The sequence below is a fragment of the Panthera tigris genome, chromosome B3, assembly GCF_018350195.1.
Source record: "Panthera tigris isolate Pti1 chromosome B3, P.tigris_Pti1_mat1.1, whole genome shotgun sequence".
In the NCBI taxonomy this organism is placed as follows: Eukaryota; Metazoa; Chordata; class Mammalia; order Carnivora; family Felidae; genus Panthera; species Panthera tigris.
This window is the reverse complement of record NC_056665.1, coordinates 110,120,888-110,138,746: the sequence shown is the minus strand read 5'-3', so window position 1 is coordinate 110,138,746 and position 17,859 is coordinate 110,120,888. Positions and strand designations below refer to the sequence as shown.

General features: G+C 44.4%; 1 protein-coding gene across 2 annotated transcripts in view; it reads right to left on the bottom strand.

Moving 5' to 3' along the window:
* The window catches only part of MTHFD1 (methylenetetrahydrofolate dehydrogenase, cyclohydrolase and formyltetrahydrofolate synthetase 1), a 69,198-nt gene that overhangs the window by 23,383 nt on the left and 27,956 nt on the right, over positions 1–17,859 (bottom strand). For both annotated transcript variants that reach the window (XM_042989870.1, XM_007095205.3), the window contains exons 3-15: positions 16,039–16,098; positions 15,310–15,363; positions 14,077–14,213; positions 13,837–13,937; positions 11,652–11,788; positions 10,233–10,344; positions 5,839–5,966; positions 5,152–5,249; positions 4,343–4,516; positions 3,578–3,714; positions 2,006–2,052; positions 1,257–1,364; positions 1,040–1,114 (exon numbers count right to left, since the gene is read on the bottom strand). In XM_042989870.1, the coding sequence (XP_042845804.1) occupies positions 1,040–1,114; positions 1,257–1,364; positions 2,006–2,052; positions 3,578–3,714; positions 4,343–4,516; positions 5,152–5,249; positions 5,839–5,966; positions 10,233–10,344; positions 11,652–11,788; positions 13,837–13,937; positions 14,077–14,213; positions 15,310–15,363; positions 16,039–16,098 (1,368 nt within the window). The remainder of the gene's footprint in view (positions 1–1,039; positions 1,115–1,256; positions 1,365–2,005; positions 2,053–3,577; positions 3,715–4,342; positions 4,517–5,151; positions 5,250–5,838; positions 5,967–10,232; positions 10,345–11,651; positions 11,789–13,836; positions 13,938–14,076; positions 14,214–15,309; positions 15,364–16,038; positions 16,099–17,859) is intronic.

The window sequence follows — 17,859 nt, the reverse complement described above, 5'->3', positions numbered from 1 at the left end:
TTAAGCATCCAACTCTTGATTTTGGCTCAGGACGTGATTTCACGGTTCATGAGGTCTGTGATCACACTGACAGTGTGGAGACTCCTTGGGATTCTCTCTCTTTCTCTCTGCCCCTTCCCTGCTCACAATCTCTCTCAAAATAAATAAACATTAAAAAATATATATATACATATAATTTCTTTCATATACAAAAGTGATGAATATATTTTCAAATTTTATTTAAAAAAACCCTCTTGTGCTATCCCTTTTGTGTCACACCCTCCCCAGATCTATAACCTCTGGCACCTACTGATCTATTCTCCATCACGACAGCTTTGTCTTTTTGAGGATGCCATGTACACGGAAGCACACAGTATGCAACCTTTTGAGACTGGCTTCTTTCACTCCACATAATGCCTCTAAGAGTCATTCAAATTGTGTGTATCAATAGTTCATTCCTTTTTATTGCATAAATGTACAGGTTTGTTTATCCATTCATCCACTAAGGGACATCAGAGTTGTTTCTAAATGTTGGAGGTTATTAGTTGAACTGCTAAAAACATTCGTGTTTCTGTATGAACACAACTTAACATTTGTCTTGGATAAATACCTAGGAGTAGGATTTCTGGGTCACAGGGTACAATGTATGTTTAATGACTATATATTTGTTTTTATTTTAGAGAGGGAGGGGAGGGGCAGCGAGAATCTTTAGCAGGCTCCACACTCAGCGCAAGCCTGATGCAGGCCTCTAACTCATGAACCGTGAGATCATGACCTGAGCCGAAATCAAGAGTTGGATGCTTAACCAACCGAGCCACCCAGGTGCCCTGGAATTATCAGTCTTCTTGACTGAGGGTGGGGTGTCAGTGCTGTATGTATTCCAGGACTAACCACTTATAATTTACAGATGGATGAGAGATACCCTCCACCACCAACCTTTGTTATGTATACAATGACCTTAAGGTTACGGTTATGGATGTAACTTGATCTAAAATAGGTATCTCCTTATTAATCACCCAACTTCATACAATTATCAAAAATGAACAGGGGAAAATCTCACCTGTAATCTTCGGATCTGGATATCAGAGAACTTTCTCACTCCATTTACGGATGGTACCAAACGATTAAAGAGAGCCTTAAAGAAAAGGAGGAAAAGGGCTTTGAAGTGAGAGGAACCCCCTGCCTTGCCACCTGCATCATCAACACCCAAGGGACCAACAACATTAGTTTGGGTGCGTCAGCCCTTTCAAAAGTGCCTGTGGGCCTCAGGAGCCTACCTTGTCTGTCTGGGTTAGTTCGTGGAACATCCGGGCATCAATGGCTGCAGCCACAAGGTTGTTGGCTGCGGTGATGGCATGGATATCACCAGTGAGGTGGAGATTAAACTACAAAAGAGCAGAGGCCACATTAGTCTTTCACCTTCTCTGACATCTTTCCGATGATCATTGTATCGCAACCAAATCAATCCCTGTGTTAAAGCTAACAGAAACCTGACGGCAGCACAGTTAGCAAACAAACACCCGGTACAAATCGCTCTTGAAAACATAAATTACAGACTGTGTAGCCTCACAAGAAATTGGTGTTTACCTGAAGGGACATGTCCTGTAACCACAAACCCCGTACCACCAGCATCAGGAGCAACCACGGGATACTGAGGGCACACTCCTGTCCTTTAGACTGTGAGCACCGAGGGGTTCATGAGGGCAGCCCTGTGCCTGTATGCTCATACCATGCTCCCGTGTCTGGAGTTGCCGCTCTGAATACACCTTGTGTTGGTCCTTCCCATTCCCATGCTTTGTTTCATCTCTTGCTTAAAAATTATTATTCCCAGTGAAAGCCAGACCTTGAAGTCCTTGTCACGTGAAAAAAACTAAGCTGTCTCACAAGCCTGCATATTAAGATGTTTTCCCCTTTCTGATTAAAAAGAAGTCATTTGTCCACTAAGAACTCTGCACAAAAAAAGTTAATCTCTGTAAGAAAAACTATAAATAAAGGTCCAAATGAAACCAAATTCCAGGTACTTTACCTCTTCCATGGGAATGACCTGGGAGTAGCCACCTCCTGCAGCGCCACCTACAGGGCAGGCCAAGGGTGAGGACTCAGGTTAAGTGTGTTTCTCCACCACTTGCAAATCAAATAAAAGCAAATTGGTTTTCGTCGCTGCTACGCACATTATCTATTTACTTTTTTCAACCATTTGGACAGCTTTGACCAAGTGTTTTCTAATTTTCTTTTACCAGTCTAAAACACTTGATCTCGCTCATGCTGAATAGTCTCTGTTGAAATCTGACTCTAAATGACAAAACCATGAACACATACATACCTACTCATTATCTTTAGAGACAGGTTCCCCATGATTCCTAACATTTGTTAAAAGACCCAGCCTACAGTTACATAAAGGCAACTCTGCTCAATTTCGTACTCTCATAAATGCTACGCTGGCATTTTAAAAAAAGGAATGTTTAAAATATACACGCCAAACACAAACACAGAGACTGTACTTCTTCCTAAATAGGAGACACATGTTAGAAAACAGCTTAACTGCTAGCTTTTGCTGGTCTGTTTGGATTATTAACAAAAGACCAGTCAAAAATGTTCTGGTTATCAGTGAGACAAATGTCAATTTGAGGTTTAGATTTTGTGGGTTTTTTGTGAGGCAGAGACCACGCGATGAAAATGGGGCAATTAGTGATAAGAGTAAAAGCAGAATACTGGGTTCAATAAGCAGTGCAAGGGAACGGTTCATTCTGAAGTGGAAAGACGGTTGGTAAGACAAGCTCAGAGTGTACTGAGTCGGGACATTTATAAAATATATTACTACAGGCAGAAGAGCAAAGGTGTGCCCTGTGCAGCAGTCTCTAGAACAAGCAGAATATGTGGTGCTCTCACCGAGCACATGAGAACGCTAACTCTACGAACTTACGATTAATGAAAATACTTTAAATGAAAAGAGCATGTTTGCAGTACCACAGCTACCAAAAACGAAAGGTGGAGAGTGAATAGTGACGTCATGTTTTTGTGGAATCAGAAGAAACCCTGTGGGGGCAGTGCTGTTAAAGGGTCTGAAACTGAAATGGCACCCACCCTGGCACTTGACAAAGTTACTCTGGGAGTCCCAGCCACTGCTGCTGACAACTGGTGGCAGCGGTAACTATCTCATATTAGAAGAGAAAATGCATACGCTGCGTAGCATAAAACACAGCGCAAAGCATATACTCAGTAACAGTAGGCTTTTCTTATTCCCAACAGGCTGAGACAGCTGTAGGGTGTCTTTGTTTCTAGAAAGTCAGCATGATGATCAGTACCTACGATTACCTTTATTGTTACTGTGACAGTTGACTATTAGTCATAGAAAAGCACCTCTCGCTACATTATTACCCATCCCAGGGAACCCCTGTGCAGTGTCAAATAGTGACAGCAAGAGCTGGGATGATCTGATGAAAAGCCTTCACCAAAAGCATCACAATAGGGGCTGCACCACGAGGACATTCCCGGTGTCTATATGAAGACCCATAAGCATTCCTGGGTCAAGTGGACCAGGGAGGACTGAAGGAGAAGCAGTGGCCTCTGGCCACCCAAGGTCTAGTGCTACTAATACCTTTTATTCCAAAGGTGGGTCCCTGAGAAGGCTGTCGCACACACGCAAAGACATTCTGATAAAGATGGGCGCCAAGGGCTTGCACCAGCCCAATGGTAGTTGTGCTTTTCCCTTCTCCCAGGGGCGTTGGAGTTATTCTTCAAGGTGAAAGCAAAAGAGGGAAAGTGAACTTATAGGAATTAAATTTATGTGAATCACTAAACCAGACCTAGAGAATAATTTTTAACCTGAATAGTAAGGAAGAAGACCTGAAAAAGTTCTTTTCCAAGAGTCTTACTGAAGTTGCAAAAAAATGTTACATTTAAAAAGACTGTTGTAATTGAGCCCCTCGCACTGTGAGGAGAAAATACATTTGATCTTATAGAGACACTGCTATAATTTTAATAGCTCGATGTAATCTAAAAAATTAGCTATTGTGTATAACTCAGCCAAACCATAAAAATAAATGCTCAATACATCTACTGAATAAAAAAATCTGGGGTTGAAAAAAAAAAAGGTGATTCCATCTGAAGACAAGCTTTTAAAACTCAACTCTTTCCCCTACTAGATGGATAACCTTGACAAATTTTCTCATCTCCGAAGGGTTAGAATCTACTCTTAATTACCTCACAGGGTTGCTGTTAAGACTCGAATGAGACTAAACACATGTGAAAATGCCAAAACCAAATGAAAGGAAACTTCTCATATATATGCTAAGAGGAAATGCCATCTTTGATAATAATAATCAGGAGTACGATTCCAAGAGCAAAGGAGTAACAACCATACCCGGTCACCACAACGTATTTTCCATCGGGTTCGTGCTTCAGGCGTTCCAGTGCTGACAGCAGAACCTTGGCCTTTGTCTCACCGTACAATTCTACCTCTTTGGAGAGCAGACCAATTTCCCGAGCCAGGCTGCCAATGGACTTCGGCTTGCAAGATCGTGATATGTCAATGTCACTTACGAGAAACAGAGAAAATATCTATCAATCTTGACTCACTGAACTTTTTTTAAAAACTTTAATTTTTTTTTTTAATGTTTATTTAATTTTGAGAGAGAAAGAGCGTGAGTGGGGTTGGGGCAGAGAGAGGGAGACACAGAATCTGAAGCAGACTCCAGGTTCTGAGCTGTCCACACAGAGCCCAACATAGGGCTTGAACTCATGAACCATGAGATCGTGACCTGAGCTGAAGTTGGATGCTTAACCGACTGAGCCACCCAGGTGCCCCTTTAAAATTTTTTTCAATGTTGATTTTTGAGAGAGAGAGAAAGAGAGACAGCATGAGTGGCAGAGGGGCAGAGAGAGAGGGAGACAGAATCTGAAGCAGGCTCCAGGTTCAGAGCTGTCAGCACAGAGCCCGACACGGGGCTCGAACTCACAAACCGTGAGTCATGACCTGAGCTGAAGTCGGACACTTAACCGACTGGGACACCCAGGTGCCCCGACTCACTGAATTTATTTAACCGCATCCTAGGAATGACCCACCCCGACCACTGATGGCGCTTCTGGAGGAGGCACATATGTAGCCATAGTATCCGTGAGATAAAAACAGATAATCCACAAAGTTTTAAACCCGTAAAATTTTATTTTTACCTGGGAACAGGTGTCTTGAGATTAAGGCTGTTATACCGGATCGTCCACTTTCCTGGCTTAAATTTCTCCAGGAAACGCTTTGCACTCTCTACTGTGCTCTAAACGAAAGGTCACAAATGGAACTTAGAAGAAGTGGTTATTTTAACTTCCACCTCAATTCCAAATCCCAGGTCACTCCAGTTCAACCACAAAATGAACAGCTTTATGACCCCCCTATAAACATGCTTCAATCCTAGGCATGTTTGAGAGTTTGAGCCCCTAGAATCTACAGCCGCTAAAGTGCCCTGGGTTCGCCCCATCTCAGCTTGTGTGTGTATCAACAAGGGCAAGCAAGACAAAGTGCACTTAGCAAAGCTGTGGGTTCGCACTTTCCTTTTCCTGAGGTTCTGATACTCCAGAGTAAATCCCCATTGTGCCATCCCTACCTTGCCCTACTAATAGAACTGGTTCTATATCTCTGTTCTAACAGTCCCTTTTTCTCCTTCAATAGATTCACATCCTTACTTAAAAGCAGTAACTTGAATTCTGGCAGCTTTTCACAACCATCAGAAAAACTTTTTTTTTTTCTGGCATACAACAGTATTAGTTTCAGCTGTACAACACAATGATTCAATATTTGTATATACTGCAAAATAATCACAGTAAGTCCAGTTAACCCCCAGTGCAGAAACTTCCATTCACACGCACCTGCATTAGCATTGCCACCGTCATGGGCCCCACACCGCCAGGAACAGGAGTGATGAAGCCCGCCCTCTCTTTGGCCTCATTGTAGGCCACATCACCCACAACTTTTCTCCCATTCGGTTTTGTATCATCTGGTCAAGGGGGGGAAAAAAGCAAGGCAAGGTCTCACAATTGCAATCGTGATGTTTATTTCCAAGTTAAGTGATTGAGTATGACAGCTTGCACCAATAACTAGAGTTTAGGGTGTGTATTCCCATCAGGCTCAAACATCTACTTTACTAAAAAGCTATAGGATGACAGGTGTTTGCTATTTTCTAGGTAGAAACTTACTTTATCCGCAAAAATTCACAAGTTGCATAAGTGGTGTTTCAGAACCAGGAGAATCCTTTTGCAGTCATGTGGCAAATAAAATACCAACTGTTTTTTATTCTTAAAACCAACTACCCAGTATGTAATGAGCACCTTTTAAAATGTTAATTTGCCAAGGCCTACAAAGGAATTTTTTGGTGCACAAAGCTCCAACTATGTCACAGCTGCCAGATACCGTTTCTACAGCAACTGTCAGCACTTTGTAAGCTCCATGCGTGAGCTGGAGGAACAATTCAACATCCAATTCCAGAGACAAGCAGCTACTTAAATGTATGCAAAAGGCAAAGAATATAATTACGCTTCCCTTAAAAGGAAATCAGAACAACTACAAATCTCACCAGCAAAGAACAGCTATTCGAGAGAACAAAACCCAGTGATGCATCACTGCTCACTCACACAAAGTACCTCCTCTACTTGGCTTCAGTGCACTTTCGGGAGGGGCTGGGGGACAGGGCTAGACCCTGCAGCTCTAAGGCTCCCGAGGCAGGATCTGGTAGGATCTTAGCCATTTCACCTCTTCTGTTTGATCAGATCACCACAACCGACAGAGCAAACTTTAGGATGTAGCCAAAAGTCAGACTTCAAGAGATCTAAGTTCTAGGATCAGCTGACTGCCAGTCCTTAGCCTCTGTGGGCTCCTTCCTGACCAGAAGGCCAAAGATTACAAAGGACTGACACTACCTATTTCACAAGCTCGCTGAGAAGTCAGAAATTGTGTGCATTCTTGAAATCGAAAAAGCATTCTCTAGGGGCGCCTGGGTGGCTTAGTTGGTTTAGTATCCGACTTCGGCTCAGGTCACAACCTCACGGTTCGTGAGTTTGAGCCCCGTGTTGGGCTCTGTGCTTTTTTTTAAAAAGCGTTCTCTAAACATAAGGGTTTCTCTTCCCATCCTAGATACATAGGATATTTTCTATATGTACTATAAGGAGCTGGAGAATATCTCTCCTTGGGATAGTTTCAGGTTGCTAAATTATAAAGCAAGCTACCACAGAACATTTCCTCTCAGAACCCTATAGTCATTTCATTTTTTTTATTTAAGTTTTTTTTTAATGTTTATTTATTTTTGAGACAGAGAGAGAGAGACAGAGCATGAACAGGGGAGGGACAGAGAGAGAGGGAGACACAGAATCTGAAACAGGCTCCAGGCTCTGAGCTGTCAGCACAGAGCCCGATGCGGGGAACTCACGGACCGTGAGATCATGACCTGAGCCAAAGTCGGACGCTTAACAGACCAAGCCACCCAGGCGCCCCTATAGTCATTTCAAAATGCCAAGGAGCTATGGCTAAGAGCTACTGTACAGGTTTCAATAGTCTAACATGGACATTAGTCTAAAATGCCCTGCACCTCTTCCTATTTATTCATGCTAGTCATTTTAGTGTCTTTATATATAGGAGACATATCAATCACTGTACAACTGCTACACTAGATGAGCTCTGTTTTGCTCCTGAATCAACACTATTAGGGTTGACCCGAGTGCCCTCTGGTATATGTCCAGTGTTTTGTGTAAAGTATGATGTGGTCAGTAGAAAAAGTGACCACTTCTCAAACTAAGTGTATGGTTTCACTAACCAATAAACATTCTGGTTATTTATCTGAGCCCTAGAAGTTCTCTTTCATTGTGAATTATAGGTACAAAATCCAATCACTGAGTTACAGACCAGTGGGTGGACTGGAGGAACTAAATACTATTCTTTGCCAATGTTCATTTTCAAGGCATCATGTTCTGTAATTGGGCCGTATCCTGACTTATATTTTGATTATTTAAATCATTTGCAGGGCATCTGGGTGGCTTGGTCAGTTGGGTGTCGGTTTGACCCTTGATTTTGGCTCAGGTCATGATCTCAGGCCCCATGTCAGGCTCTACAGACAGGATAGAGCCTGCTTGGGATTCTCTCTCTCTCTCTCTCTCTCTCTCTCTCTCTCTCTCTCCCCTTCCCCCTCCTCATGCTCTTTTTCTCTCAAAAAAACTTTAAAGAATAAAAGTCATTTGCATGGTCCACGCAGGGATAATATCCTAAGACATTTGCCAAATTAAGAATGAATTAAGGGGGCGCCTGGGTGGCTCAGTCGGTTGGGCGGCCGACTTCGGCTCAGGTCATGATCTCGCGGTTGGTGAGTTCAAGCCCCGAGTCGGGCTCTGTGCTGATAGCTCGGAGCCTGGAGCCTGTTTCAGATTCTGTGTTTCCCTCTCTCTGACCCTCCCCCGTTCATGCTCGGTCTCTCTCTGTCTCAAAAATAAATAAACGTTAAAAAAAAAAAAAAATTTAAAAAAAGAATGAATTAAGTTTTTTTTTTTTTTTTCCAAAAAAAAAAAAAAAGGAATACTTTTAAGATTCAAGTTCAGAGCAGAAGAGAAACACATAAAAGCAGCCTTCCTGCTTGGCTTACTAAAGATAATTTGAGAAGGAAACAATAAAATCCAGCCTTATCAAAACTTATTTACTAAATACCCCAGATCAGTAAAAACACAGCTGACCAGATATTGATTTGCTCTTACTCATATTTCAACATCTATGTGAGGAATAAATGTGAACAGGATGGGGAGTTTCATGTTTAAGTCAACATTTCATGCCTGTGGGACTCAAGATTCCTATCCAGGTGTTTTTTTCTTCTATCTTCTCAAATCTCTCAAATCCCCCTCCCCACCCCCCAAAATGCCAAAATGCAGAAATATGATACAGAAGATGCAAGGTTTTAAACAGAATGGGCTTGAATGTCATATCACAAGTACTCAAAGTGAGGAGTTGTAGGAGAGCAATTTCTTTATCACCCATTAGATAATTACACTACAAGAAAATGAGTGATCAATTATGAGCTACTGTCTTAAAAGTACGGTAAGGAGAGTGGGAGGGAGGTTAAAAATGGTGAAGGCTTGACAGTGACTAATGTTCCTGGCAGCTTAGTGTCTATGTTTCAAACTTGAGATGGGAAGGGGGAAAAAAAAACCCAATATTCTTGCTGAAACTCCCTTCAACAATTCAACAGGTGGGAGTGCCAGCAGTTAGAGGGCATAAAGCTAGACAAGGAACTGCAGAGACCACGGCTCCAAGGTGGAGGACAGCACAGGACACCACACACAGTAAAAGAGACACCAGGTTCTGTGGGAGGGGAGGGAGGGAGAGAAGGATTTTCAAGAGAAGGAGAGATAGAGAGGAAGTGGCTTAAACTGAAGATCAAAGTAGAGTTTTTCCGACCACATAGCCCAAGGCCTGCCCTGGTGTGTGATGCACAGAAACAGCTGTCTGATGAAAGGCTGTTCCTTTCTTGAATCTGTGAGGCACAGTTATTCACTGTATCGTCCTGTCAAATTTTGAAAACGTCACCATGAGGGAATCACCCACTGCACAGAGGATGCGGGGATAGAAGCCGCCAGGGACAAGCAAGGCGCGGGCAGAGAAGGGCACGTGGTCCACTCGGCAACACGTGAAGACACGTGTTCAAAAGCGGTGTGAGATAAACGGCCACAGAGCTGGCTGAAACCAGGGTGGGGCTGAGGAGTTTGACAGGTAACGTGGGAGGAAGAAGCTCCACGTCAAGACCCACCAACACGGCAAGAACTCGCAGATGGATGTGCGTGGGAGTCAGCTGGCCGTGGGAGACCAGTAACCGACGCACAGCAGGGCCTCCACCTGCGAGGGTTAACGCTCACTGGAGACACCGAAGACAGAAGACAGGGAAAATTTCCGATATTTAAAAACGAATCTGACACAGGGAACAATTGGGAGGGGATGACGGTGCGCTGGCTTTACTCTCTCTGCCTGGAAGGGTCTGGGCCCAAGCCTTCTCAGTAAAGCCCTCCTATGGGAGTCTTGGCGAAGCTAGCCCCTCTCCTGGAGGCACCCGAGCATTCTGCAAAGATCACGTTGCATTTTAAATCCACTCATCCTTTGTTAAAAAGGGTTAGGGTTAGCACTTCGAGCCTGAAACGGGACAAGAGGTTCTCACGTAGGCTTCACGTGATGACCTAGATGTCTTCCTCTGCCCACCCTACACCAGACAGCACCTGCATCCTCCAGCAGCACTCACCCGGGATATAATTGATCCCACAGTCGATGACTATTGCCCCAGGCTTGATCCACTCCCCTTTTACCATTTCTGGCTGACCAGTTGCAACCACCAGGATGTCACCTTTATTTACCTAGGAAAAGAGGATTTTGATTTGAGAAATTAAACAGTGAGACATAAAACAAACAAATAAAAATGTACATGTGGAACAGACATCCCTGAGCTTTGTATGAACTTGTTCAATGTCATCAGCTGTTTTATGCAGACCACACACCACGTCTGACAGTTCCTATGCTGGGCTCATTCCTCCATGTGCCAAAATGCTCCCCGCTACTAAAATCTTCCCGAATGGGGAACGTGATGAAAACACGTAGGGCAGGGAGGAGCACTGGCTTGGAGCCACAGGCCCGGCTCTAAATTACGAGGCGTTGGGAGGCTGCCCCCTCTCCTATGCAGTACGGGGACCAGCACCTCCTGCAGACCACTGCTTCGGGGGGATTAAAAGAGAAGGTGCGGGGGCGCCTGGGTGGCTCAGTCGGTTAAGCGTCCAACTTCAGCTCAGGTCATGATCTCACGGTCTGTGAGTTCGAGCCCCGCGTCGGGCTCTGTGCTGACAGCTCAGAGCCTGGAGCCTGTTTCGGATTCTGTGTCTCCCTCTCTCTCTGACCCTCCCCTGTTCACGCTCTGCCTCTCTCTGTCTCAAAAATAAATAAACATTAAAAGAGAAGGTGCGTTGTCAGCCGGGATAGGTACACGTGAGAATTCTTAGGCTCCGGGATCTGATGCAGAGTCAAGAACAAGATGTGACAGGGGGCACCTGGGTGGCTCAGTCGGTTAAGCGTCCGACTTCGGCTCAGGTCATGATCTCGCGGTCTGTGGGTTCGAGCCCCGCATCAGGCTCTGTGCTGACAGCTCGGAGCCTGGAGCCTGTTTCGGATTCTGTGTCTCCCTCTTTCTCTGACTCTCCCCTGTTCATGCTCTCTCTGTCTCAAAAATAAATAAATGTTAAAAAAAAAAAAAAATTAAAAAAAAAAAAAAAAAAGAACAAGATGTGACAGGGGTCCAGGGGACCACCGTCCACATCCCCCTCAGGAGCACCTCCACCTCTGAGGCCCCCACTGTGTCACACATCTGCGATCTGGCTGCTGTGATCCACCCCAGTTTCTATACTGCGAATCCCTACCTTCCCACGAGGCAGACCGGTAAAGAAAGAATACGATCAGAACAAAATCTGTACAACCTGGGCAAGTTTTTAAGTAGAATTTGTTTCTTCATCATGTAAAATGAGACAAGAATTGAGGGAGTTGCTGTAGGGGTTAAATGAGATATTGAATGAAGTACATGGCAGTTTCTGCACTCAAAACCAGGTGAGAACGCCCACCGCACACGTGTGCACACAGGCACACACAGAACCCTTCCACTCGGCTGCGGTCCCCTTACCTCCTCGCCTAGGTTGGCGGTCTTGGAGTGGCAGGTGGTCACTGTGGCGTGGTTCCACAGAAGCAGGTCATGCATGGGCGCACCGACTATCTTACTGCGCCCGACCACCACGGCGTGCCTTCCAGCAATCTGCACCCCTGAAAGAACAGCCAGGGTGAGTCAGAGTGTGGGGAGAAGTCGCCCTCTTCACACACCGCCTAAATGGGAAAATTCAGAACAAGTGCACAAACACGGGTTCTGAGCATCAAACAGAAATCTTCCTAAAAACATCCCTTCTTTGGCAATAATAGTCTCAGCTCTAGGGTTTCAGCTGCAAATTGGGACTTATACTGTGCCTTTCTTGCTGTGGGTTTTGGGGAGCAGACTAAGCCAAGATCCATTCATTGAGTCATAGGAGAGTGGGAAGAAAACCTACACTCAAAGAAGAAAGAAACCCTGACATACAGCTAAACTGCCATATGGAAGACAGTAGATTTACTTACATGGGAAAAATAGTTACAACAAATAGGGTACATATGACGTGCTGGACAGAAGCAAAGGAAATTAGAGGAGTATCAGTAATTCTTTCCAGCTCTGGTAAGTTTATTTATGTAGTTCCTCATCCAGATTTCTCTTTTGGCATAGGGCCTGAGCCACAGGATTATTTGCAGGGAAGTGATAAAGGGGAACTTTAAATGTACCAGAAAGCTTTCTTTTTTGATGACTCAGCATCCATTCTTCTGGCACTATCCCAATGTCCTTTCCAGGACTGACATACTCTACTCATTGAAGGAGATGATCTGTGTACTCCCCCACATTTTTTTTTCTTTTTTAAATATTTTGTTTATTTATTTTGAGAGAGAAAAAGAGAGAGGGAGAGAGCGAGCGAGCACATGATCACGGGAGGGCAGACAGAGAGGGAGAGAATCCCAAGCAGGTTCTGTGAGTCAGCACAGAGCCCGATGTGCAGCTCAAAGTCACAAACCATGAGATCATGACCTGAGGTGAAATCAAGAGTTGGACGCTTAACCGACTGAGCCACCCAGGCGCCCCTCACTCACATTTCTGTCCCTGGCCAATGAGAGCTAATCGTATGACTGTCAGGCACAAGGCTGGAGATGCTCGGGGCAGCCAAGGAGAGCCCAAGAATGAGCCACCACAAGAAGAAAGCAGGGGTAAGACCTCAAAGACTCCACCTGAGCTCCTCTATGCAGCCCGGCTTGAGTGGACTCTTGCTTACTTAAGGTGGCTTATTTTAAACTGTGCTTCCTGTATAACATTAATTTTATTCAAAAAAGATAAGCTTCTATGTAATGCTAATATCATAAGCATCTAGAAGTAAAGCCCTCAAAGTCTGAGGTGTCTGAAAGGTACCTTATTATAGACTTTCGAGGATTCAGAGAAGGACTTGAAGCTGTGTTGGGGCAGAGAAGCTGCTGTGGCTCATGGGATTTGCTTCTGTAATGCATCGTTTGCTAAATATGCTTTAGAGTATATAAATTTAGTTGGAGGACTGAACAGTAATAGCTGTCCCGAGGCTTACAGCTTAACCTTTTCTTGCCAACCACAGAAAATTTTCATATACGTTGGCCAGCATTTTCCACTTGAAACTTCTGATCCACTTCCTTTAAATAGGACACATTTCCTGGTAAAAAATAACCTCTGCAAAAAGTGTTCATGATGAAATTAAAATACCAAGATGTTGACTAGGTGGTGGGGTAATATGGCCAACTGTTCAAGAGATCTGTTTCCAGCCATCTGTCGAGTCCTCAAACTCAACTCAGTGCCCATGTGGGGGGTTGGGACTTTTCACTTTGTCTGAATTCTTAGGACTCTGTAAGTTACTTTTCCATAAAAAGCAAACTTCTTTGAAAACAAACAAACAAAAAATAATAAAAACAAAAACAAATAATTAAATAAATAAATTTCGTTGAACTCAAATAACCCTGAGCTCACATCTTGACATGGCTGCCTCTGGGACAAGTTATGTGTCTCTCGGAGCCTGTTTTCTCAAGCTGTCAAACAGTAACAGTACCTAATCCATAGAGCTGTCGAAAAAGTTGAGAATTTAGGAAAAGCCCCCAGCCGACAGGTCGTTGTGCCAATCAAGTCCATTCATTTAGGGCCCACAGTGTACCTCCCCCTTACCTCCATGGGTCAAGACCAGACCCAAGAAACGGTGCTTTGTTTTCACATTTGTTTTTACCTGTCTCTTTGATGAGCTCCAAGCATCCTTTAGGTGTACAAGGGATGAAACAGTCATGGAGGTCACCTCTAGCAAGTTTTCCAGCACTGATGCTAGTCAATCTAAAACAATTAAAGCAATGAAGGGAAAAATAAAGATAATTAGATGTCTTTACTCTCCAGAAGCACATATGGTTTGTTCTGGAAACAGAAATATAATTGGAATCACGCAACGTGATACAGAGAGCCGAGGCACACTCACCCATCCACATCCTTTTCGGGTACAATGGCATTGACCACTGCTTCGGTGTTAATGGGATTCTCTGAATCTAAAGGTAGCTGCACTATGAAACCATGTACAGTGAGGTCTTCATTCAACAATGTAACGTACCTCAACACCTAAAAGAAATAGCGCACACAATTTGTGTTATACACAGAAACCAAAAAGGTGGAGAAACACTTTTTGGTTGCCCTATTTTCCCCCAGGAGTTTAATCGTAGTCCTCTTAGAATGTACCTCCCCTTGAACCTGAGAGCAATTCTAACACCATATGTAATCTTCAGTGTCTGCTAAGAACACCATCAAGAAAAAGAGCTAAGAACTTTAATAGCAATAGCCATGTTACTCACCCAAACCAAGATCTGTGATGACAGAAACGTTCTATAATGTGCCCTTTACCACACAGTAATGTCTACTGAATGCTTGTAAACATGGCTAGCACAACCAAGGAATTGAATTTTACATTTTGTTTCATTCTAATTGAACGGCCACAGGGGGCTAGTAGCTACCCCACTGGACACAGAACGTAGAACATTTCCATGACCTCAAAAAGTTCTTTCTCCCTCCTGCCCCTTCACAGTTACCCCTGTACCCTCAGGCAACTACACTTCTGAGTTTAATCACTCATGACCTGTTTGGCCTATTCTTGAACATCACATAAATGGAATACATATTTTGTTTTTATTTATTTATTTATTTTTAAACATTTTTTTTTTTTAACGTTTATTTATTTTTGAGACAGAGAGAGACAGAGCATGAACAGGGGAGGGTCAGAGAGAGGGAGCCACAGAATCGGAAACAGGCTCTGAGCTGTCAGCACAGAGCCCGACGCGGGGCTCAAACTCACGGATCGTGAGATCATGACCTGAGCCGAAGTCGGCCGCTTAACCGACTGAGCCACCCAGGCGCCCCCATATTTGGTTTTTAAAAGGCAAACAGCTACAGGTCCAGGATTGGTTTGTAGTGAATACTGCAGGGGGTTTGAAGCAAAAGACACTGTGATCACGCACTGAGTATACACACAGCCATACCCCAGGATGGCACCATTTACTCTGGGTGTTTCAGAAATTTTCTGGAAGCAGAGTCTGCAAAGAAAGAATTACCTCGAGGTCTTTCATATGGTGAATGTACCAATCCCTAAAATTCCACTAAACCAAAGACCAGAGATGAAAGCACTTTAGCTGCCCCTCTTAACAGTCAATTCCTCACAGCTCACCTCAGACTCTGTGGCTGTTCTTGGTAACTTAATGTGCGTGGCTTTGATCCCAATCTGCAAAAATGAACATTTAAAACAGGCAAGAGAATGTCAGACATGGGCCCATTTCTTTTAACCAATATGACTAACAAATCAGATGGCCTTAGTCACCCTTTCACCCTTGTATGCTTGCTTTTATTTAAAGAGAGAAAGAAAGTGTGTGTGCGTGCGCGCGCGCACACACACACACACACACACACACACAAAAGCAAGAGAGGGGCAAAGAGAAAGGGAGAGAGAATCCCAAGCAGGCTCCGCTATGCTAGGGCAGAGCCCGACACGGGCTCCATCTCGAGAATCTCGAGAACCGTGAGATCATGACCTGAGCTGAAATCAAAAGTCAAATACTTAACTGCTTAACTGACTGAGCCACCCAGGCACCTCACACCCCCATATGGTCTGAAGAATGAGTCTCTCACTTTGACCCATTCATCCTTTACTTGTTCATTGTCACCACTGTACTAAAGCAATTTCACGTCCACTGTTCCTGCTCTTTGGGAAGTCGGCACATCACTGATTAGAAAACATTCCAGGGTAACCAGAGGCTGCAGCTTCAGCCCTGCATTTCTGACTCAAACCTGCTATGGGCAATGAAAGCTTTTACAGGGAGGGCACAAAGGGCACGGGGTCACCAACAAGACTGGGGAGGGGGTGGGCTGGGGGTGACGGCGCTGCCCTTCCGGGCTTTACCTCTTCCGCAGCCTTCAGCTTCACATTTATATAAAGATTAGAATCATCTCTGTCGCCAACCTAGAATAATAAATACATGCAAATCAGACGATCAAGGAAAGGCAAAGTGTACAGAAAAGCTTCTAAAGTTTTAGTTTTGATAAAAGGAATGTTTAATCATGAGATTCTTGTTGCAGAGGACTTCACAGGAGAATAGGAGAATGTTGGGGCAGAATGGAGATATGAACACAGTGGTGTTACCAATCCCTCCCCAAACAAGGCCCACCCTGATTCCCACTGAAAAAGCCACAAGGCAAAAAAAAAAAAAAAGTAATAAAGGAGGGGACATCTGCATCTGCCATGGGAACTAAACAAAGGAGCCACAGGCTTGCCTGAAACATGTGGAATCTGCCTTGGAGCTGCCGTACAGAACCACAAAACATGGAGGGCTAAACTGTCATCAGGCAAGACAAACACCATAGCTGTGGGAGTCAGGAAAACCCAGAAGGTATATTCGGCACCCTCTCTCCCACCCACCAGCCCCCGGGGGCAGTGGAAAATTCTCTTGCCCAGTTACACAGAGAAGAGAAACCCGCTGGGGTGGAGCTAATCCTAGCTTACTCGGAAGAGCTATGTGAGGCAGAGGGCAGTCCGCTGCCCTCAAGACAGAGAGCAAAGTGTGGTGCAGGAGCAAACCCTCTGACTACCATGCCGGTCTCACTGGGTTCCCTCAGCTTCTCTAATCATGAACATACTTAAGAGTTTTTCACTGTTGGCCATATATCTGTAAATTTTTATTTTACAACTATTTTTCCACATTCTCGTGATCAACAGTAAGTTCGGTTTCTCCCAAAACCGCAGAGGGGAAAAATGGTAGGTCCACTGATACCACAGATAACAGACGCAGGACTCCTTTTAAGAGGACAACCGCACAGAAAGAAGGGTGAGCGCTTCCAGTCCTTGTCATGTTGATGGGGTTCCTGGAAGCTCTCCTCAGGGTCATAGAACCTGGCCTTCCTCTTAGCTTCGGCTGTCCCTTATACAGATACTTCTCAGTTCTGCCTGCACTCATCTGAATTTCTTTTTTTTTTTTTTTTTTAATTTTTTTTTTCAACATTTTTTATTTATTTTTGGGACAGAGAGAGACAGAGCATGAACGGGGGAGGGGCAGAGAGAGAGGGAGACACAGAATCGGAAACAGGCTCCAGGCTCCGAGCCATCAGCCCAGAGCCTGACGCGGGGCTCGAACTCACGGACCGCGAGATCGTGACCTGGCTGAAGTTGGACGCTTAACCGACTGCGCCACCCAGGCGCCCCTCATCTGAATTTCAAGAGTCAGATGAATCCTTTGACGGGAATTTGATTTTTCTATGGGTTACCTGCTTCCTGTGGGGGCATCCCCAGAATTTCAGAGCCTCTCCTGTTTCTTCTTCAGTCATTTTCTGTGTGTTCCTTGCCCCTATCATTCAAGCCCTCACTGATTCAGTTACCACATTAAACATACTCTGGGATTCTTAGATCTAAGTAGGAAAGGAGGTGGTTCCAAACACAACAGTATTGTTCCTCTCATTATCATTAATATTTAAACTACATTTATTTTTTATTTTAGAGAGAGAGCGTGTGCTGTGTGCACGAGTATGACTAGGGGAGAGGGGCAGAGAGAGGGGGAGAGAATTCCAGGCAACCTCCATGCTCAGCACAGAGCCCAAAGTGGGGCTCAATCTCACAACCCTGGGACATGATCTCAGCTGAAGTCAAGAGTTGGACGCACAACCACAATTTGCCACCCAGGGGCCCCTACAATTAGTTATTTAAACTCAATTCTGAGATTAGATGGTTTTG